Below are 22,396 nucleotides of genomic sequence, written 5' to 3' on the forward strand. Positions count from 1 at the left end.
TTTTTCCCACTTACCAGAAACTATAACAAGAAAATACAGCATAAAATACACAGGAAGCTCTCAGAAATGTAATTTGGAGGATATAATTATAAATGAGGAAGAACTAAGGACTTGGGAAGGCACTGTAACCAGACTGCTCTCTGACCAGCAAAAACAAAGAAACGATGTGAGCAAATGATGGAAGTACTGGGGCAAACTGACAACAAAGGCAAAAGTGTTGTGCAGAGCAATGTCCAGTTGTCTAAGGGATGTATTTTGCAGAAAATACTGCCTAAAATGTATCAGAGACTCAATATACTGCTCAATGAAGATAGAATATTAACAGAAGTCAGAGAGAAGGCAGAACTTATTCGTATTTTTGCTTCCATATTTCTCACCGAAGGAATGTTTTGTAAATTAAAAGCATCAGACAAGCATAGTTAAAAAAAGACTTGAAGCCCAGGAGATGTGGAGATTATAAGAAAGGGCTTAGCCTTTAAATTTATTCAAATGGTCAGATCAGTCAAGGCGAATTATGTCCCATGACCTTAAAATAATTTGTGAATGAGATTGTGAAGCCATGGTCAGTAATCTTTTAGAAACATCACAGAAAACCAGAGCAGGGCTAGAGCACTGGAGACAGGTGACCATGGATCCTGGTTTCCAAAAAGATGGATTTAGGTGAGGTTGACTTTGCTCTTGGATAGCTTTCTGGATCTCTTTTGGAATGGAGTATTGATGAGAGGGCCTAGGGCAGCAGTCCCAAACAGGAGACTGGGTACTCAGGAAAACTAGCCTCGATGCCTTTTGAGATGAGATTTCTAGACTGAGAAACTGATCTGTGCCGTAGACACAGTGCACGGGGATCTCACAAGCCACCTGATGGTGTCTGTGCTCCCTCTGTGGAGGGGATAGAGAAATCTAAATGCATGATACCACAGGTAGGTCTGTACTTGACTGAACAACAGCTCTATGTTAACAGTGTTGCTTAATTTTCTCAGAGTTCTTTGCTTGGCTTACTGTGTCTGATATTTTAATCAACAACTTATGTGCAGATCGAAGGCAATGTTCATCAGATTTTCAAATAATAGAATAAAAGTTAAAAAGTATCTTAATAGAACAGAATGAATGTTTGAAACTTAGTAAGAATTTAAAAGTTTCCAAAAGGCAGAGGGGGAAATACCACTTTAAAAGTCTTAAGGCATTTCAACTGAATGTAAGTTTATGAGTCATAAGTGATTTTTTCCGAATTCCTAACTAAAAACTACGATTTCCTAAGCATTAATAAGATCTAAGTAACAAGTGTAGCAACAACAGCTACAACCAAAATAAAAACAACCCAAAGGTCATTGCTTCTTTTAGCTAGCTCTAAGTACATAATTAAAAGATTTCTCAAGTCCTAGTATTTCCAGACACCCCCTTCCATTAACACTGCAATTGCATCAAAGTCACCCATGCACACGGATTCAATAAGCATATGCTTTCCAAACATACGTTACACTAAAATGATCAGGAACAATTGATATGGTGCCAAGAATGTAATAGTCATATGGGAAATTCACTTTACTTTCTGGCTGGCTGCCTCAGTTTCCCCTTCTGCTAAACAGGGATGGATAATCCTTGCCAACACTGCTTGAGAGGCATGGATCATAAAGATCAACAAATAAATGTCAAGTCCTTTGGCCCACTTTCCTGGAGGAAAATGTTCAAGCGTCTCTGATCCTCTTGTTAAAGACAATATTCCTTCTACAGTGTAGGGGTTTGTGACTCACCCCCAAGCTTCCCATGGACCGCTCTGTGGAGGGCTCCAGATGGTTCCTTCGGAGTGTTGATGCTCCTTACCATGCCTGGGGTGCAGAATCCATACTGGGTGCCATGGCCATTAGCAAACTTCCTAAAAACAAAGAACACAGAGGATCCAGGCTAAAAGTGATGGGCAGAAAGCTCTCAGAAATGAGACAGAAGCCTCTGATTGGTAAAGGCAGAGGTAGGCACAGGCCTGTCAGGAATCCACTAGAGATGCTGTAATTGTTCACATTGAAGATGCTGACAGAAGCTTTCTGGGTAGAGGCTCCATGGAGGCAGTCGGGAGAGGGAGCCCTCAAAGTCAATTCAGGGCCTGGCTTCGAGAGCCCAGTTTGGATTCAACCAAGACCACAGACATTGAGATCATCTGTGTCTACTTTGTTGCCTCTCTCATTCTGCTACTGCTTGGGGGGGAAAAAAAGAATTGGAATTGGAGGGATTTATTGTAAAGTCTTCTGTTCATAAAGAGAGCTCCAGCTTTTCGACTTTTCATTTCCTGTTCTGATGTTGGAGGGTTATCTGGTGTTCCATTCACTTTGGGACATTTTCACTAGTGCATCTTCAGTACATGAGTTAAAAAATCCTCTACAAAATCAGCCTTGAGATTAATGCACCTGTACCTCTGATGATCTGGGGAGTTTCTTGAAGCCAAAAGGACAAAAAGCCCTGTGATATTTCTTCCTTCTGGCCTCTGGCTCAGTGGCCTGCCAGCAACCTTTAGGTCAACCAATTCCTTATGGTCTGGGAAGGTATTTTTAGAACAGACATAATCCTCACTCCCAAGGGCTTTAGAACTCAGTTTAGGGAATATTCAACAAATATAGTCTTGATTAAAGACTATTACATAACATGCGAAATTCAAATATCCAAATCACAGAAGTTTTTTGTTTTGTTTTTTTTCTGGTAGAATTTGTAGCATGACTATTTACACGGACCAAACATAGAATATGCCTCCTTATTTTTCTCATTTTATTACAGGAACCAAGATAAAGGTGAACTGTCCCCTTTCTGTGTGCATAGGACCCACAGCCCTCCTGAAGGGAGGATTCCTCCCTGAGGCAATGAGATGGTCCAAGGTGACACAGATGGGGTGTCACTCCCTCTGGACCACCTCCCCTCACATTTTTACAGAAGTATAACAAACTTCAAATGGTAATACAGAAATCTGGAGAAGGATAAAAGAACTTAAGAAAAGGGTAACTTTTCTTCCTATAAAAGGGACGAAAACCTTCCCCTACCATCTTGGTCCTCTAAAACCCTAACCCATGGCTCAGACCACTAAAGAAGCCCCCTAAATCAATAGTTATTCTGAACTTGTGAACATATACTCTTACTTGAACTAGGCGAATCCTGGTTTTGCTGCTTCTTGCACCTTCTGCAGTGGTGACCATAGCTCCAAAGAGAGAGCAGAAGATGGGCCCCAGGCAGGCGGGGACGGACACGTGGTTTCAGAGTTTGGACAATGAAGCTGAGCATTGCTCTCACTACAGCAGTGGTTTCCCAAAAAAAGGAAAAAGAAAAATGCATTTAGGTGATTATAACAGCAATTACTTTGACATGAGTCTAACTAGTTGAGTACATATTAAAGCCAAGCCGTTACATAAATGATTTTGATTTTGAGTATGGCTACCGAAAAATAAATCTTTTATTACTTGGAATGAAGAAAGCCATTTCCTCCTCCAAATGATCTTGTTAAAAATGTATTTCAGGAGTTGAAACGATCTCTATTTATTCCTATGTCCTTTTCAGTTTAGCGGCTGTTATGTTTGGTCAAATCATTAACTCGTTACCCTCCAATCCCGAGGTTATGTGTGATCTTATAAAGATCCAGAGGATATGAGGAAAAGTCAAAGCAGACCACCTTGAAGGCAAGTCATTCAATAACTTCACCAGAGTGTAAGCTCCATGAAGGCAGGTAACTGGTTCCCAGGGCCTAGGACAGGGGAGCTTAAAAATACTGGTGGGAGGAAGAATGAGGATAATTAAGCATTCCCCCAAATGGTCAGGCTGCTGAATGCACATGAAATTCACTGTACCTCTCAAGGGGAGAATGAGAGAACTTGAGTGTGCCCCTGAATGTGGTCATCTGCCTTCAGGAGGGCTGTGAGGAGGGTGGAGGGCAGAATTTTAGACTTCTCCTGGGGTCTGTTTCTGCACTGAGTCTGCTCTCTGTTTTTCCTCTAATCAAATCCTGTCTGTCTATGCTCCCAATCCTCTTATTTCCCCATCTTCCTCTGCTACCCCCATTTTCTTCCTGCCTTAAGCCAAGTTGAACTTCAATCTCAATGTAGTTCTTAAACAATGCATAATTTTCCTGCCCTGGAATAAAATTTCTTCTTATAATCAGCAACAAAACCTTCTTTGGTCAGTGAAATGGAACTAAATCAGGCAGACACAATGCTTCAGGTGCATTTTTAGGTGTTAATGTATTTGCTTTTAAATTCTAAAACAAATGCTTGTTTTTTTTAAAAAAAAATCAAAAATACAAAAGTGTATAAGGCAGAAAATGAAAATACTCCTTCCCAATATTCACTTTTCAGAGTTAACGATTACCAGACTCCTCCATATATATACAGAATTTCCCTACACACATATGTTTACATACATGAATTTTTTTTTTGGGTTTCTAAAAAGTGAAATCAACTATTCATACTATTTCAAATTCTGCTTTTTTTCAGGTTACTTAGGCTCTCTGTGCCTCAATTGCCTCGCTTGTGAAATGGACAAAGAGGCTGTACCTCTCTCGGGGTTGTTGTGAGGATCATCAGCTCATACATGCAAAGTACTTGGAACAGTGCCTGGCACCTAGTAAGTTTTCAATAAATGTTACTTTTTTTTTCTCTTTTTAAAAACATTTTTAATTTAAATTCAAGTCAGTTAACATATAGTATACTATCAGTTTCAGGGGTAGAATTTAGTGATTCATCAGTTGCCTATAACACCTAGTGCCCATCACATGATGTGCCCTCCTTAATGCCCATCACCCAGTTACCCCATCCCCCCACCTACCTCCCCTCCAGCAACCCTCAGTTTGTTCCCTATAGTTAAGAGTCTTTTATGGTTTGCCTCCCTGTCTTTATCTTATTTTATTTTTCCTTCCCGTCCCCTATGTTGTCTGTTTTGTTTCTTAAATTCCACATATGAGTGAAATCATATGGTATTTGTCTTTCTCTGACTTATTTTGCTTAGCATAATACCCTCTAGTTCCATCCACGTTGCTGCAAATGGCAAAATTTTCATTTTTGATGGCTGAGTAATATTCCATTGTATATATACCACATCTTATTTAGCCATTCATCTGTTGATGGACGTCTAGGTTCTTTCCATAGTTCGGCTATTGTGGACATTCCTGCTATAAACACTGGGGTGCAGGTGTCCCTTTGAATCACTAATTTTGTATTCTTCGGATAAATACCTAGTAGTGTGATCACTGGATCACACGGTAGTTCTATTTTTAACTTTCTGAGGAACCTCCATACTATTTTCCAGAGTAGCTGCACCAGTTTACATTCCCATCAACAATGTAAGAGGGTTCTCCTTCCTCTGCATCTTCACCAACATCTGTCGTTTCCTGACTTGTTAATTTTAGCCATTCTGACCGGTGTGAGGTGGTATCTCATTGTGGTTTTGATTTGTATTTCCCTGATGCTGAATGATGTGGAGCACTTTTTCATGTGTCTGTTAGCCTTTTCATTATTGCCATAAACTGTCCTCTATTAGTTCACATTAATTTGTTTTCCATTTTTCACTATTACAAACAATGCTGCAGTGAAAACTCTTAGGCTTTAATGTGGCACATTGAGCAAGTATTTCTGCTGCACAAATTCTGAGAACTGGAATTTCTGGGTTGAAGGGTAAGCATGTTGCTAGGTCCAAATCACTCACCTTCCAAAATGTGTGTGCTAATATGGCAAATCATGTATGAGAGATTGTCTGTTCCCCCACAGCCTTCACCAACACTGCGTATGATCCATGCTACCATTTTTCAAATATGTGGGGGAAGGGACAGTCCAAAATTGGCATTTCTTATTATTTTTAGGTTTCTTCCATCTTGCTATACATTTAGTGAATATTTGTATTTATTCTTCTGTCCTTTGACTATTTTCTATTAGGTTTTTGACTTACCAATGTGAAGAATTTAATTATATACAATGGATATTAACCATATTCTGCTATAAATGTCCAGATATTTTCTGCCAGCTTGTTAACTGTCCATTAGATTTCAAGTATCCTGCATCCTGGAGGATGGAGCTCCATCCTCCCAAGCCTCCTAGCTGGCATTTCTCTAGGCCATTCCATTGCTCTGTTGGAGCAATATCCATTGCACTTCTGAGTGGTACAGATGTGAAAAGACCAGTGGATCACATGTCACACTCTCACCCCGTTGCTGTAGGATAGCTGCCCTTACTTGGCTGTAAACTGGTCTGATGCAGTGTTTCATCGGGATCTCACAAGGGTGCATGTAATATTGCACAGGCCCTTAGGTGGTAAAAACCTTTACCCAGAATGCGTATCTCTTTCTGTTAAATCACTGCTCCTTGCAGCGTGGAGTTGTCAGTGTGCCCCCCAGGGGCTTACTGGTCTCCTGGGACCATGGTGCTAACTTGGGGGCTAGTCCTGGCTTGTGTTGGGGCAGGTTGCACATTCAGCTGTGGCAGCAGCTACGTAGAAGCATAGCACCCATCCCTGCTGTCATGACTCTTCCCATACCCACTGCGTCAAGCAGTGGGGTGACCAATGGCAGAGAGGGCTGATGTCAAATGCCATTTTGTGTACATACTTGGTTGTTTAGTGCCTCTTTCGTGGTGGGAGATTTCAACAGGAACTGGGCTTTCTGGGTGGGACTGCTGAGAGGCCCAACTAACTCACTTTCCAAAATGTGTGTACGAGTCCAACAAAGCCTGCACGAGAGAGTCTGTTCCCCGCAGCCTTCACCAACATGGTCTCAGGCGGACATAGCAGCAAGTGCTTTCGATGCAACTTCATAATATCCAGCCAATTATTTTGGCATAATATCTCATTCTGAAGAGTCAGATGAACTTACTTTGTGAATGGCAGAAAGTAAGTTTTCCACATTGTTTTTTCTAAATTTATGTAGCGAACAGTTTATATTTCTAATGTGCAATATGAACATTTTGACACGTTGTGCCCATTCCCATATACCCATTCATGAGCCTCTTGTCCCCCATCTTCCAATCCTTCCCCTTCCAGGTCCTGCCCAGCTGGCCAAACCATTTGCTACTACACATACATGCCCTAACCTTGGGCCACTCTGTTTCCTACACAGAGTGGATAACCAGGTGCACTACCCAAAACTCTGCCCCTTGGGAGAATTTCCCCTCACCACCTCTGAGTGGGTCTGTACTGCAGTCACTGCCCATATCTGGCTCGTATGCACATACTGATTTGTGAACCAAGCTCAGACTTTCTCCTTCTCCTTCAGCTTGCCATGAGGGGCCTCTCACTCCACCATCCAGCCATATGTATGACCTGCTGGAGGGATGCTGATGTAACAGCAGAGGACAACTGGGTTCCTTCTGATCCTACTTGTGCTTGATTCTAGATGGACCACTTCCATCACGCCTTCTTGCTTCTGGGATCGCTTGATTGCATTTTAACAACATCTTCAAGTTATTTGTGTGCATTTTAAAATTTAAGAAGCACTACATAGTGGCAGACAAAAGGAGGGATGGAAGTGACAGCACTTCTCAGGCAGAGGACCAAGGCTCCAGAGTGAGAAACAGAATGGGGAATTCTGATGACAAAAATGGGGGTTGTGAGACAACACTGGAGAGATGGTCTGGGGCCAGATCACAGAGGGAACGTATGCCACCTTAGAGACTTGGGATACTATTCTGGTGCAACGAATAGGAAGCCATTGAAGGGTTTTAAGCAAGGGTGTAACATAATCATATCGTGTGTGTGTGTGTGTGTGTGTGTGTCCCTAAACTTATATATAACATTCACTTTAACCTGAAGAATGGTTTGGAAGGGAAACAATGAATGCAGGACAGTAATAAGGAGACTACCACATAGGTTAGAAATAATGGTGGCTTGGAACTAACATATTAGCCATGGGAATAAAGAGAGGGAGGCACAGATGTAGGAGATTTCTCTGAGGTGGGACTGACAGGACTTCATGCCTGAACAAGTGCATGCACCAAGAGAATGGAGCATCTTGGATCACTCCCTCATTTCTGGCTTAGCATCTCGGGGATGGCTGTACTGACAAGGAGATCTGTTTGGGACCCATTAAGTTTGAGGTGTCTTTGAGACACATCCATGTGGCAATGAAAGGCAAGCATGAAGAACTGCTGCCATCTTAACTTGGCCTTGGGACAAGAGTTCTTGAGAGTGTGACAGGGAGAAGGTGCCATCCATTAATCTCTAGTATTTTATACTTCAGTGTAGATATTTTTTTTCCTGCCTTTAATGCAAATGGAATCTTCCAGTGATTTTTGTCCTGCTGCTTAGCCCCCATTGAGGTCTTGTCACTGAAGGCCATTGGGATAAATTTCTTATGATTATCACAACTTCTCAACCTTTCCCACATTTTCTGTTTCTCTCCAAATATGCTTTTTTTTTTTAAAAATCGAGATGTAATACACATACCATAAAATTCACTCTTTTAGAGCGTGCAATTCAGTGGTTTTTAGTATATTCACAGGTTGTACAACCACCACTACTATCTAATTCCAGAACATTTTCATCACCCCAGAAAGAAACCCTGTACCCATTAGCAATCACCTCCCCATTTCCCTCTCCCCCTCTCCCCTCAGCCCCTGGCAACCACTAATTGACTCTCTGTTACCATGAATCTGCTTATTCTCAATGTTTCACATAGATGGAATAATACAATATGTCGCTTTTTGTGTCTGGCTACTTTCATTTAAACAATGTTTTCAGGGTTCATCCATGTTGTAGAAGATATCAGTATTTCATTCTTTTGTATAGCTGAATGATATTCCCTTGTATGGATATACCACATTTTGTGTAACGTACTTTGTTATCAGTTGATACAGTTGGGTTGTTTCTACTTTCGGTTATTAAGAATAATGCTATGAACATTTGTGTATAAGCCTGTGTGTGCATATGTTTTCAAATTCTCTTGGGTATATACTTAGTGGTCATTTGGTCAGTCCATGTTTGACTTTTTGAGGAACTGCCAGTTTTTTTCCAGTGTCTGCACCATTTTTATTCTTCCCAGCAATGGATAAGGGTTCCAATTTCTCCACATCCTTACCAACACTTACTATTATCCATCATTTTGATTATAGCCATCCTAGTGGGAATGAAATGGTTTCCGTTGTGGTTTTCATTTGCATTTCCTTAATGACTACTGACTTCAAGCATCTTTTTATGTGCTTATTGGCCATTTATATATCTTCTTTGTGGAAATGTCTGTTCAATTCCTTTGCCCATTTTTAAATTGCATTATTTATCTTTTTATTGCTGAGCTTGAAGACTTTTTAAAATATATCCTGCATAATACATCTTTATTAGATATATGATTTGCAAATATTTTCTACTATTCTGTGGTTTGTCTTTCAATTTCTTGTAGTATCTTTTGAAGCACAAAAGTTTTGAGTTTTGATGGAGTCTAATTTATCCATTTTTTTTTTTCTTTAGTCCCACAGATGCTTGGATACAGTGCCTGGATCCATTTTGACAATAAAAGGAGGCTGATAGCAAATGGGGACATATGAGAAAATGACAACTTTACAGTTCACACTACTAATAACATTATTTAGAAAATTGCCTTTCACTAGACAGTGTAATTTCCGTTGGTGGATACAAGCCAAATATGAATCACATACAAATCATCATCTTCTATTCCATTCAGCTGGATGGATTTAAGAAACAAAGTAATGGAGAATATCCATTCCATTTTCTAGAGGAAACCAGTTAGTATTTGTGCTATTTAAAGTATGATTTCTAAATTGCTTAAGTATATCTATCAAAATCCAAATGGAACATTTAAAATCAGCATCATATAAAAGCAATACTCTGTGAAATGGTTTCTAAACTATGAACGTTTATCTTTCAGACCTAGCATCTTAAAGCATAAAGAGCGGATAGACTGCGATGGTGGAAGAGTCGTCCCATTTCCCCAGAAGTTTGTATTTGATTCATATGGGTACATTCCAAGGAACATAGGATCCAGGTTTGTCTTTTGGGATCTGGAATAAAAGGACAAATGTGGATGTTTGCAACTTGGAAAACATTTGTGACAGGTGAAAAATAGCATAATAAAAAAAACAAAACAGGATAAAAACCACCCAGAGGGCAACCAGGACAAAGCAAGGTCTCAGAATGACAGCATGAGCAGAATGGAAGAATCTGGGACAGGACTGTGAAGCGGGGCAGGGCAGCTTCAGGAGTCATCATTTCACACTTGAAGGGGGACAAATAAAGAGTGGAATTAGTCTCCGTGTTCCTCCATAGTGAAGAGATGATTCATGGGGCTTGGGACAAGCTGTAAGGGGTACCACACAGAGCCAGCACTGAGAGGAGGAGTAGGAGGGGCTCTCCCTTCAGTATAAGGAATACCTTGTATATAGTCAGAGGGGTCAATATCAACAGCATGACTTTCTCCCACAGTTAAAGTCTCATCAGTGAATGTGACAAAGGGGAGCTGAGATGTTTGCTCTGCAGGGGTGTTGATGCCTGAGGGATTCTGCTCTCGGGCTTGGGCCAGAAAGGGCCCTTCCCACTCTACAGTTCAAATCAGGAATTACACGCACTTTCTCAAACATCTGACTGGATAGAGTGGGACAGACTGTTGGCGTGGCCCATATTCTTGGCCTGGGTGTCTTAGGTTCAGGGAACAGTTCCTGAACTCCCATTCCTGACCAATATATCCTGGGAAGGGAACAAAACCAAGGAGGAACATGTAACTGATGAAAGAGCAATGAACCTTCATTTTCAAGTGGTGTAGAACTGAGCCCCTTTGTAGGGCAGGCAGGACCAGGCTGATGAAAAACTGCACTCTAAGGGTCAGTCTACTCTTCCCATGCTCAAATGCCCTTAGGATTCCTGTCACCTTTTCTTCCATGGAAAAACACCATGGTGAGTTAATAAAACTTGACTACAAGGACAGGGAACAAAAATTCAGAATTTTATGAGCAGGTCATACCATTTTTGTGAACTTATCTTCACAGGCCAGTCTAATCTTCTCTGGGGTCAGGGGACTATTGAGCTTTAATGGTCCAAACAGGCCTCTCTCCTGTCGTGCTGCATTCACCGCATCATGAATGGCAAAAAACACTGAACATCCCAGGAATATCCCAGACTCTCCTAGACCCTTGAAGAGAAACAAGTCAACCAGATTATGACTCTCTCTTTGTATATCTATGTGTATATATGTATATGTGCATCTATAGGTAAACATGTGTATAGATGCCTATATAAAATGTTATTACTTCTAAAGATTTATTTATTTTACAGAGAGAGTGAGTGTGCACATGTGGGGGGGGGAGGGGCAGAGGGAGAGAATCCTCAAGCAGACTCTCCACTGGGAGTGGAGCCCAATGGGGGGCTCAATCCCACAACCCATGAGATCATAAACTAAGTCAGAACCAAGAGTCGGATGCCCAACCAACTGAGCCACCCAGGTGCCCCTATAAAATATTATTATACATGTAACTTTTTTCTTTTAAAAAAGTAATTTGATATTTTAACCTAGTATTCTCATTCTTAGGATTCCTGCCTAAGGAAATGATGCCAAATGGAGAAAGCAGACGTAGGTATGAGATGATTATTGCAAAACAAAAAATCAGATACAACCTGATGGTAACAGTAGTTCATGTTAGGCTCCAAAATTTGAAGTACTTAAAAAAAGTTGTAACAATGTTAAATTAATTTAAAATTAAAATGTTTAATAGGGCCTTTTCTTCTATAAGTCTGGTAAAAACCTCAAACAACACAGAAATGAAGGCACCTCCCCCACCCCCTGCACAGATACCACAAATCACATAAACATTCATTTATTTATCAAGCACAGCTTACCTTCGATGAATACAGGGTATTGGAGCTTTGAGACGGAGGCAGTAGAGAAATGTGCAACTCTGCGGGGATGTCACAGATGGTGGGGATTTTATACTGGTTTGGGCCACGAGTATACAGGACACCCTGAGGAGAATAGTGCAGCTCCTCGATTGTATAAAGTCCCATGCCTTGAATAAATGCACCTTCAATCTGGGGGAGGGGGGAAGAAAAGAATTTCCATACAGGAGCATTTCAACTTCATGCTGTTTATTTGAATTTTTAAAACACAGCACAAGAGGGTTTGCAGCATGTCCTGGAAGATGTCTCTGAAAGCTTACTTAGAAGTTTACCTCATTTTTGAACATCTTATTCGGTGCGCAGTTCAAAGTCAAAGAAGTTGACTTTGAATCTCAATTGGGCAGTGGAAGTCTAGCTCTAGAAGAGGCCTCAAATAGCCTGTGGCCCAAAGGCCCTCCTTCTTTTGGTCCATGAGCCAGAAGGAACCCTCTGACCGATCTGTCCGTAGCCCCCAGCACAGACAGGGCTCAGAGCGTCCGCTCACCTCATCACAGCCCTGGCTCGCAAGTGGGCGTGGCCTCTCATTCCTGTCCCCTTTCCTCACTTGTTAGTTACATGAACTGTGTTGTATGCTCTCCAAGCTTCCTACACAGCTTTAAAATGCTCCAATTCTTAGATGTCAGCATGTGGGCAAAATCGGCTTTCCACACATCTTCCTGACTTCTGGGTCTCCTCGGTGTGCCGTTTTCTCCACCCCACCCTCCGGCCTACCTTGTGTCTGTTTGCGGGGAGATTCTTCTCTAACACAAGGTTAGATGAATCTTCCTTTTAAAGGCCTAGACCACGCGCCAGGCGATGTCACCTCCACCTTCTAAGGCAGGCGCCTGTCTCTGGGGCGCCTCCACCGACCTGGCCCCTTCCGGCCTCTGCCTGCAGCCGCACCTTCCATTCCACTGACAGAGGCCACACGGGCACTCGCCACTGTCGTCACCCCCTCCGCTGCCCCCCCACTAGCCCTGAACACAGAGTAGGCTGAATTTCCTGTCTTTAGGTTCTCCCCTCTCCTCCCACCCAGAATGCCTTTTCCTGTTCATTCCCTAAAGCTGGGGCCTCCCTGAAGCCCGTTTTGACTTCTCCAACCCACCCATTCCTCCCACTCTCCAATGACACGTGTCATGATTGGAGAGTACCTCCAATTATGTTCTGAACTGCGGGTAGTAAGCTGAATTGCCCACAGGTAGGAGACAGGTGAGGAACGTGAGTGAAGCTTCCAGGTGAGTCCTGACTCCAAGAATCACAGAGTACATGCTTCTCTTAAACAAGGGAGCCAACTGACTTTTCCTTGTGGAAATGCAGCGTCAGTGTTGGCAAATTTTCTGTGTTTCCAAGAAACACTAGCCAGTTGAATACTTAGATAACACAGCTGGTGATTTTTTAGTCTTGTCAATTATTTCAAATTTATTTATTTACTTTTATTCTATTTTATTATGTTATGTTTCAAATTTAAATAAAAGATAACTATGGGCAGAACAGGCTACCTATTATTAATGGCTACTGCTGTAATTGTTTGATGTTATCCCAACCCGACTTTAAACTCCTCGAAGCTAGAGCCCAACGTATGCCCAAGGCTTCACATTTAGCCTCCAGTCTACTTCTACTCCCAGAGGTGAGGGGCGCATCTGACACCTCTAGGCTTGCTTCTTCTGCCTCCCTCAAGCTCCTCAGTCACAGACCGCATGTCTCTTCAGAAACCACTTAAAACTTCTTTGTTTCCTCCCCTTTTTTAAACAGTAAGAGATTTGAGTTCTGTGGCTGGCCTGACGAATGGATTCTGACTTACAGGGGTAGAAAACTACGATGACGAATAAGCCGGGTAGAATGTTTTGCCTACAGACCCCCACAGCGGTTCTGGCTTTCACAAATGGGGTTGAGGCAAAGCAGGTACACATACCTGGCCTCTGTCAAGGGCTAGGTTTATGCTGCAGCCAACATCCATGACGATGTCTGTTCTGATGTTCTGGTAATAAAAAAGAGCAAAAATGTTTATTTTACTGAGTCCAACGTAGGAGAGAAGGCTGAGAAACAGTTCCTGCCAGGATGCCATTGGTATAGGACTTTTCTGGGGCCACAATACATTTCAGGAGAAAGAATCAACAAAGAATTTTATTGGGTCACCAGTCTATCTATAACTTTCAAAATTATACACATACTCAACCAGCTTAAGCACCGATTTTTTTTTTTCCTTCAGGAACAACAAGAGAGAAAAATATTTGACTTTGTTCCGGCTGAGTGACATAACTTATTGAGTTCAACCCAGCGCAGCAGACATAATCTATGACACAGAAAATGTTTACAGTCCTCGTGATCCTTGTTGAAAAACCCTGTGGCTACCATACAACCCAGCATCCAGAGTCCAGCTGGCTGGGTGACATTGACTGAAGCACAGAACTCAGGGTGCATCAGCCAAAAAGTCTCTGAAACTGTTATCTGCTGTTGTAGATTCTTCATTTTGAGAGCAGAGGAAAGAAAAATCTAAAGCACAACTTGGTGACCAAAAGTTCCTGATAAGCTACAAATGAGGACTATGGCAGGCCCAGCCAGGTTACTGGTAACACCTTTGCTCTCCACCAAGTCTGTACCTTCTTTTACTTGACATAATGACGTCTGCCATGACAAATAGATTCTACTTACAACTATTAATGGAACAAAGGAAACCTAAGAATTTTCTTACTTGATTTGGGACTTTCATCTAACATTTTTCTTAAGAAAATTAGAGAGTGATCCAGAATGTTTTATTACAATAAAATAATAAAACACCTTTCTTCTTTAAGGACATGATGAAATGTAAAGTTCTCTGTGACACCGTTCAGCAAGGCTGGCCTTCCGGCAGACCCATGGCCTCCGTTACTGGTGAGGGGAGGTGCTCTCAAGTCTGCGGTGTTAGTAAAAGTTTTGTTTTTAGAGCCATGGACTTACTGTTTGTCACTGTGTTTTGTTAGGGCTGAAGAGAGCAGTTCTAGTTGCGGTAGCCAGCCTCCAAGATGGCCTATGACGATCCCCGCATGCTGGGTTCACGTCCTGATGGATTCCCCTCCCACGCTCTACCAGCGTTAGTTTGTGCGACAGACAGGTTATGTGGAAGTGCTAGGATATCACCCCGGTGTTAGGGTGCAAAGGGCTGTGGCTACTGTCTGGGTGCTCTCTCACTTGCTCACACTCTCTTCTTCCTTTGCATCAGTCCCTCTGGGCTTGGGGGCAGCTTGCGTGTCCTTAGGACACTGGGACATCCCATGGAGAGGTCCTTGTGCTAAAGAATGGAAACTTCTGACCAACAGCCAGTGAGAAACTGAGGCCTCCTGCCAACAAGCAGGTGATGGAGCTTGGATCAGATTTTCCAGCCACTATTGAGCTTTGGGAGGACTGTGGCCCTCTTTGACAGCTTGATGGCAACCTTGTGAAAAATCCTGAGTCTGAATCACCCAGATAAGCCACTGCCAGGTTTCTGGCCCTCAGAATGCTGTCGGTTAATAAATATTTGTTATTTTCAGCTGCCAAACTTGAGAGTAATTTGTTACCCAGCAATAGATAAGTAATATATAGATGTAGGTTCAAAGTGAGGGAAATTTTGTAGGAATAAGAACAATTCTAGGGGCGCCTGGGTGGCTCAGTTGGTTAAGCGACTGCCTTCGGCTCAGGTCATGATCCTGGAGTCCTGGGATCGAGTCCCACGTTGGGCTCCCGGCTCAGCAGTGAGCCTGCTTCTCCTTCTGACCCTCTCCCCTATCATGCTGTTTCTCACTCTCTCTCTCTCCCTCAAATAAAATCTTAAAAAAAAAAAAAAAAAAAATTCTAACAACATAAGGAGAATGACTGAGAAACAGGCCTCCAGGGAGGGCCCCGGGTGGCATGTTACATTATAGCCCTTTACTTAGGGGTATACCTAACCTGAGCTACAGATCTAGCTTTTTTGAATGCATCTGATAAAAAGACTATTTAGCACATCTCTTAAGATTGTTCAACTAAGTCATAAGAATACACCTTAGAATTTCATACCAATTATTCATACTAATTATTACCTTGTTCTTAGATCTTTTTTTTTTTTTAAAGATTTTATTTATTTATTTATTTGAGAGGGAGAGAGAGCAGGAGAGGGGGGAGGGTCAGAGGGAGAAGCAGACTCCCTGCCGAGCAGGGAGCCCGATGCGGGACTCGATCCAGGGACTCCAGGATCATGACCTGAGCCGAAGGCAGTCGCTTAACCAACTGAGCCACCCAGGCGCCCCAGCCTTGTTCTTAGATCTTAACAAGGTCAAGGCATATACAAATAAAGAAAACCCAAGTGATTAGGTTTTCACCAAATTTTTCTTTGAGGGAGAAGGTGATGTAGAAATTAGTTAGCCTGAGAGAACTTTCTACTGAACTAAAAGAGGACAGCTACTCTAGCATGAAAACCATGCTTAGAATGATCATTGTTGTGTCCCAGTCCAAGATTCCCCAAAAGTGGTCTGGTCTGGGTTAGAGTCTGAACAAACCAGATACTTTACCAGGCAGGTTCAATAAAGGTATATACAGTTTCAAAGATTAGGCTGTCTATAGTTTTAAAAAACATACATGCCAGAGACCTATTAAATGAAAACTTACATCTTATCATAATCCAAGATACAGTCACAAAGTATGTTGGGAAATATAAAGACCTAGACCTTGCTTCTGGGTAGGTTTTGGGACAGATTATCACATGACAGTTGTGAGGGTATCACAGTCCCATTGAATGTATTAATGATCATTTATTATTATAAACAGTGGCCAGTAAGTAGCTTCATTGTAGCTGGGTCCCACAAGGACCGAGATACAAGAGGAGAAACTCTCCTTGAAACAGAAGTGCATGTGTGTGTGTGAGAGAGAGAGATAGAGAGAGAGAAACTGTGTGCATATCTCCTCACTGCATCCCTTAAAAGCATAGGGATGCCCTTAAACTATCTAAAAAGCAGGATCTAGCTAGATAAAAGATATCAAAAGCTGGCCCTTGGTGCTTGTTAGCAAGTTATGGATGCTTACAAAATCCTTCAAAAATGTCATACGATGGCATTTTATGAAGAGTTCAGGACTGCTGGTTAGACCAACGGTCTACATGAAAGCTCTCTCTAAGCTCTGTTTCTTCCTTGAAGTGGTTTCTTTCCTGATTCCATTTAAAAGGGCCAGAAAAATAAAGAAGAGAGGCCGCCGGTCATTTTCCATGGAAGCAACCACAATACCAAGGCAATTGCTGAGCTTCTAATTTTTTCTGGTAACAGAGAAACTATCCTTAGCCAAATACATGGTGCTTCTATGGCGCTCAGACAGATGTCATGTACGGAATTTAGGTGTATCTGGGGTACAACTGGAAGACCTTTCCAGTTGGTACTGACCTTATGAGCACCTGTCAGGCAGTCTATTTCAACTTCGGAACAGGCAGCTCCATAAACAAAATATTCAAAAGGATGGCCTTCGCCTGTCTCCCAGTTCATGTTTGACTCATAGCCCCTGGAAGAAACAGAATTCTTGAGGAGCGTTGTTAAGTGACTCAGTCCCCTAACTGCAGACCCTGATGATTAAACAGACCCCTAAGAGGCTGTGTTCAGTTTGCATGTACAGCAAACTGGCGGAACACACTTGTACAATGATGTGCCGGCATGTTGTGCGTGTAATAAATCTGTTGAACAAATGTATACTTCTTTCTTATTAAATTTGCTTTGTCTGATAAAAACATTCAATTGCTCCTCACCAATGAATGACTCCTTATGCCTGGAAGTTAGGTGCTCACTCTGTGATTACCCAATCTATTACTTTTCGTTAATATTGAATCATGTCATCCTACTGTCATCAGACTTGGGGAATTTCACCTGCATTTTAGACCAAGCACTATTTCAAAGCTGCACATTCGCCTGTTCGTCTGTCTTTCGGGCTCCAGGATTCAGCCTTCTGTTTGTAACACCAGGCCCCTGGCTCTCATTCTTTGCTACTTCTCTGGTTTCCACGGCTGCTCTGTTCCTCACTCTTCCTCAAGGACCAAATGGATGTCACCATATAAGAGGTGCGCGCAGGCCAGCAGCTTGCCGGCACTTTCTCCCCTTCTCTCCTCTGCTTCCCCGGCCTGGAGGTGGCCATTAAAAACGCTTCTCACACTTACTCCTGATAGCCGACCAGTGCCCTGAGACTCCCTGGAGAACTAGCAGCATATGACAAATCAGTTGGGACTTTCTGATTCACCCTGTTCTCTGATGGCTTTCATTTTCCATTAAAATAATCTGATAGTTATTTTCCAAAGTAGGTGAGTGACAATTGTTCAGCATCTTGACAACACGTGCTTATTGTCAGCTTTCTTTTTTTTTGCCAATCTAGAAGGTGTGAAATGGTGTTTATCTTATTATGGGTTTAATTTGCATCCCTTTACCTTTGTCTCTTAAGGATACGCTAAATTTTCAACAAAACATCAGCTACTGCTGTGGGTTCCAAGCACTAACCTCAGAGAACCCTCCAGTACCGCCCAGTAGGATTCGAATCATCAGCTCAAGCCGTATTTTATTTTATGTGCCTATTTTTCCCAACAGAAGCCTCTCTGGGCATTTGGATTAACTAGAAGCTAAATGTTGAATATAACAGTGGGTTAATAGAAGGTCACCCAAATCAACTTTTTTCCAAAATTGCAAATGGAAGTGAAACTCTTCCTCAAGCAACAGCTGCTATTTTTCATAGCATGTGATCGAAAGGACTCTTTACCTGAAGTATCCAGTAGCTGAAAGACTAATGCTTTCATCAAAAGCAGCTTGTGCCTGGGAAATAAGAGGAAAGATGATGCGATGATGATGTTTCAAGAAAGAATCGCTTGCGACTTCAATCTTGGTTTCGCTCTAGGTGAAATGCAGCTATCAGCACTAATAACCAGGAAGAACCAAGATTAAGGTATTCCCTTCTGCATTCTCTGCCCTCGCGAGCACTCGCTGTCGCTGCCACGAGTAACGGCATGTGTTCGGGGCCTGTGACCTCCCGTGACTGCCCAGGTATGTTACACCCGTAGTCGGGACTAGAGCAGCCCACAGGCCTTCTGCTGATAAAGAACCTCACTCAGTCTTCTGAAAAGACAGCCTATCCACCGGGAATGTTTCAGGAGACAATGAGGTGGTTGTTGTTTAGTTTTAGTACCAGGTATTCATTGGTCTTGGGAAAGTGGCATAATTTTGGTACATTGTACCACTAACATGGTAAGTTCTCCTGACTCTGCACTGCACGTAGTTGACTAATAGACAGAAAAATGGGGGTTAGGTCCACGTCCCCAAGTCCAAGAAAGGGAAAGGCGAGGAGTGCAGCAGAAGAAAGCACGCTGAATGGTAGCATCTCTGAGGGCAGAGGCCCGGCTGTCTTGCACGGTATCCCTCTTCAGTCAGGCTCTCTCTGCCTTTTGTTGGCTCGGAAAGCCCAGGGCAGAGGGCAGAAATAAAGATGCCCCAAAAGGATTGAGAGCTCCCATAAATATGAATTATAGAATGAGTCCTAACTCTGTGGAAGAGCAGGACCCATTTCTAAGGAGGATTCCCCAAATGTTATTTCCCCCGACCAATGCTTTTAATGCGACATCCTCAGTCAGCCTGACACACACTCTCAGCTTTTACTGACATCCATTCCACACCATCTGGTACTTTATAACCTATTACTTTAAAAGTATGCTAGTTGACTGCAGAGTGTGCGTTTTCTCTTCCAACGGGGTTGTAAGTACATCGAAGGAAGCAGTTGAAATTTCCACTGCATTTAATGCCTACTACTGGTTGAATACATATCCAGTGGCTTGGTTTCCTATTTCTACACGAGTGCTTATGTGATTTTTTACTTTTATAGAAGGATTGTAGTGTTGGCTTTCCGTTTAGGAACGGTGGAACCCAAAGGAGGAGAACAAAGAGATTTACAGCTATTATCTAGAAAATACCTGGGATCCATCAGAAGAAACATTAATTTGTTCTGGCTTAAAAACAAGGGCTTTGGGTAGAAAAACAATCTTCCTCTCTAATGGAGAATTTTCCCAGATGCAAGAGTTCCTCTACCATATTATGATAACGTTTCCACGTGCAGAGAGCCAAAAGGCCTCTACTTACCGTTATGTAACTGTAGTACCTTTTAAAGTGCCATTTCAACTGATATTTAATTCACACATTTTTCCTCCCTCCTTTTTTCCCCAACATAAAACACAAAAGTAACAGTGATTCTCACCCAATCCTTCCAAGTGCCTTGAGGATTCTTGCTGATGATAGGTTCAAGGCGTTTTAGAAGAGTCTGACAAGCATCCTAGGGATTATTTTTTAATTAAAATCATTATCATAATTTCAGGCAAACACTAATTTCAAAACCACAACATATGTGTCATTACAGAGTTTGTTTAGGAGGCTCACAGGCCCTCAACAACACAGAGAAGGTAGAGACCGACCCTTTAAGAGGTGATGTGAAAGGTTTCCCAGGGGTGGGGTTGAAGTGTGAGCTGGTCTTAACGATGAACCGTCTAGGTTGGGGGGCCTGTAATCTGTGCTAAGAGGTCAGGACTTAACAGAAAAACTGATGGCAAACCCCCGACCGCTGTTTTTAAACACGGCATGGTCAGATTTATTTTGTGGGAAAGCTCACTCTGTCAACATGAAGCCAGAGTGAAAGGCAATAAAACGCCGGTGGAGAGACAGAGCCTTGTAATGGTCCTGGCAAGAGGTGCGAGTCTGAATCCAAGCAGCGATATTCCCGGAACGTGGATGTCAAAAGACACAGAGATATTTCTGAGTGGAAGGGAAGGATCCATGAGATGTCAGGAGTGAGGGAGGAAAGGAGATGGATTTCCAGCCCAGGAGAGCAGCTGGTTATTGTACCATGTCCTGAACCTGATGCTGGGGGAAAGCACGTTTTTCACCAGGAGGGTGTGAGAAGGAGGTAAGAACTGGATTAAACCTCAACATCTTCTGAGCTCCACCCATGTTCCTGGCCTGGTGGGGCTAATGATTTGGATGCCGTGGCAATGATTTTTACCTTTACTGCCAGCCCGTTGAGATCGGCCACCACGGAACCTCCAGAGATGTTTGTATTAGGGACAGTTTCTGTGCTTGTCCCACGCAGGTGGATATTAGACATTGGCATCCTTAATTCACGACTAACCACCTGAATTTTAGAGGAGAGATTCTTTCCATGTTACTTTGGTTAGTCACAGACCTGTGCACATACCCACACAGTGGCCCATGTGTGAGCCCCCATACACGCAACAGGGACAGGCGGGTAGAACCATGAATTCCTCCAGCCACAAAAAGTTCTTTTCTAAAGACCCTGTATAGCTAGCCTGGACCCTAAACCTTGAGCACACATTCTTGTTTCTTTGACTTTCTTACGTGCAATAGCATCAGGAAGAGGAGGCAAAGCCCCAAGCCAACACAGGAGGAGATGCTTCACGTCTTCATGAAATCAACACCTTGAGGCCTTTCCTATCACCTCACTCTGCAAATTCTAGCAAAGTCTCTATAATCAGAAAAATGCAAATCAAGGCAATAATGAGATATTATCCTTCACAACTATTAAATTATCTAAGGTTTTTAAAAAAGCCGTAACGGATAAAGTTGGTTAGTGGTGTAATGAAAAGCATACTTTCTGGAAAACAATTTGGTAATAAGTGTCCGTGATTTAAGGTACACTCTATGACCCAGTAACTTCATTTCGGGAAATCTATTTTAAGAAAATAATCATTAATTTGACGATAGGCTTACATACAAAAATATTAATTGAAGTATTCAACAACGGGGGATGGTTAAATAAATTATACATACATCCACAAGCAGCCATTAAAAAGCGTGATTGCAAAGAATTCTTAGCCACAGGAGGAAGTGCTCACTCTGTATCAGATAGATAGGTGAAAAAAAAAAACCAAACAGAAACAAGCACAGGGGAAAAAAGAGAGAGAGAGAGGCAAACCAAGAAACAGACTCTTAACTATAGAGAACTGATGGTTATCAGAGGGGGGGGATGGGTTAAATAGATGACAGGGATTAAGGATGCACTTGTCCTGATGAGCATTGGGTGTTGTATGGAATTGTTGAATCACTATATTGTACACTTGAAACTAATATTACCCTGTATGTTAAACTGATACAACTGTATGTTAACTAACTGGAATTTAAATAAAACACACACAAAAAACCAGGATACAAAAAATTATATAAACAGCATGTTAGCAATTTATGAAAAAAGAAAGACAGAAAGACCTCAAAACAGTGCTTACTGCTAACTGGTGAAACTGCTCAGTCTTTTTAACAATTTTTTTTGCCCCTTCCAAATGTTTTAAAATCTTTAATATTATTATTATTCGCAAAATAGAAACAGTACCTAAAAATTAATCTAAAGTGAATGAGTCAAAAAACAGGTAGACTTTGATTAGAAATATCCAATGTGATTTATATTATCGATTACACCAAGTCCTAAAAAGGTCGAGAAATGATGCAATACATCAGCATCTACACATCTTCTTATTAGCCAGCAAAGGTTCAAAAAAGACAACTCGCTTGTTAATACTGGTGTCTGCCTCTTTGTATGGAATTGTTGAATCACTATATTG

General features: G+C 42.1%; 1 protein-coding gene across 1 annotated transcript in view; it reads right to left on the reverse strand.

Moving 5' to 3' along the window:
- Positions 1 to 1,801: 1,801 nt before the first annotated feature.
- Positions 1,802 to 22,396, reverse strand: part of LOC118012657 (aldehyde oxidase) — an 87,769-nt gene continuing 67,174 nt past the window's right edge. Inside the window, exons 28-37 of the mRNA XM_035008348.1 lie at positions 20,827 to 20,955; positions 20,029 to 20,103; positions 18,547 to 18,599; positions 17,196 to 17,310; positions 13,742 to 13,807; positions 11,794 to 11,982; positions 10,922 to 11,089; positions 9,835 to 9,965; positions 3,120 to 3,269; positions 1,802 to 1,873 (exon numbers count right to left, since the gene is read on the reverse strand). Of these exons, the coding sequence (XP_034864239.1) occupies positions 9,915 to 9,965; positions 10,922 to 11,089; positions 11,794 to 11,982; positions 13,742 to 13,807; positions 17,196 to 17,310; positions 18,547 to 18,599; positions 20,029 to 20,103; positions 20,827 to 20,955 (846 nt within the window). The 3' untranslated portion in view covers positions 1,802 to 1,873; positions 3,120 to 3,269; positions 9,835 to 9,914. The remainder of the gene's footprint in view (positions 1,874 to 3,119; positions 3,270 to 9,834; positions 9,966 to 10,921; positions 11,090 to 11,793; positions 11,983 to 13,741; positions 13,808 to 17,195; positions 17,311 to 18,546; positions 18,600 to 20,028; positions 20,104 to 20,826; positions 20,956 to 22,396) is intronic.

This window comes from Mirounga leonina, unplaced genomic scaffold (assembly GCF_011800145.1).
Source record: "Mirounga leonina isolate KUSES-001 unplaced genomic scaffold, KU_Mleo_1.0 Mir_151, whole genome shotgun sequence".
Lineage (NCBI taxonomy): Eukaryota > Metazoa > Chordata > Mammalia > Carnivora > Phocidae > Mirounga > Mirounga leonina.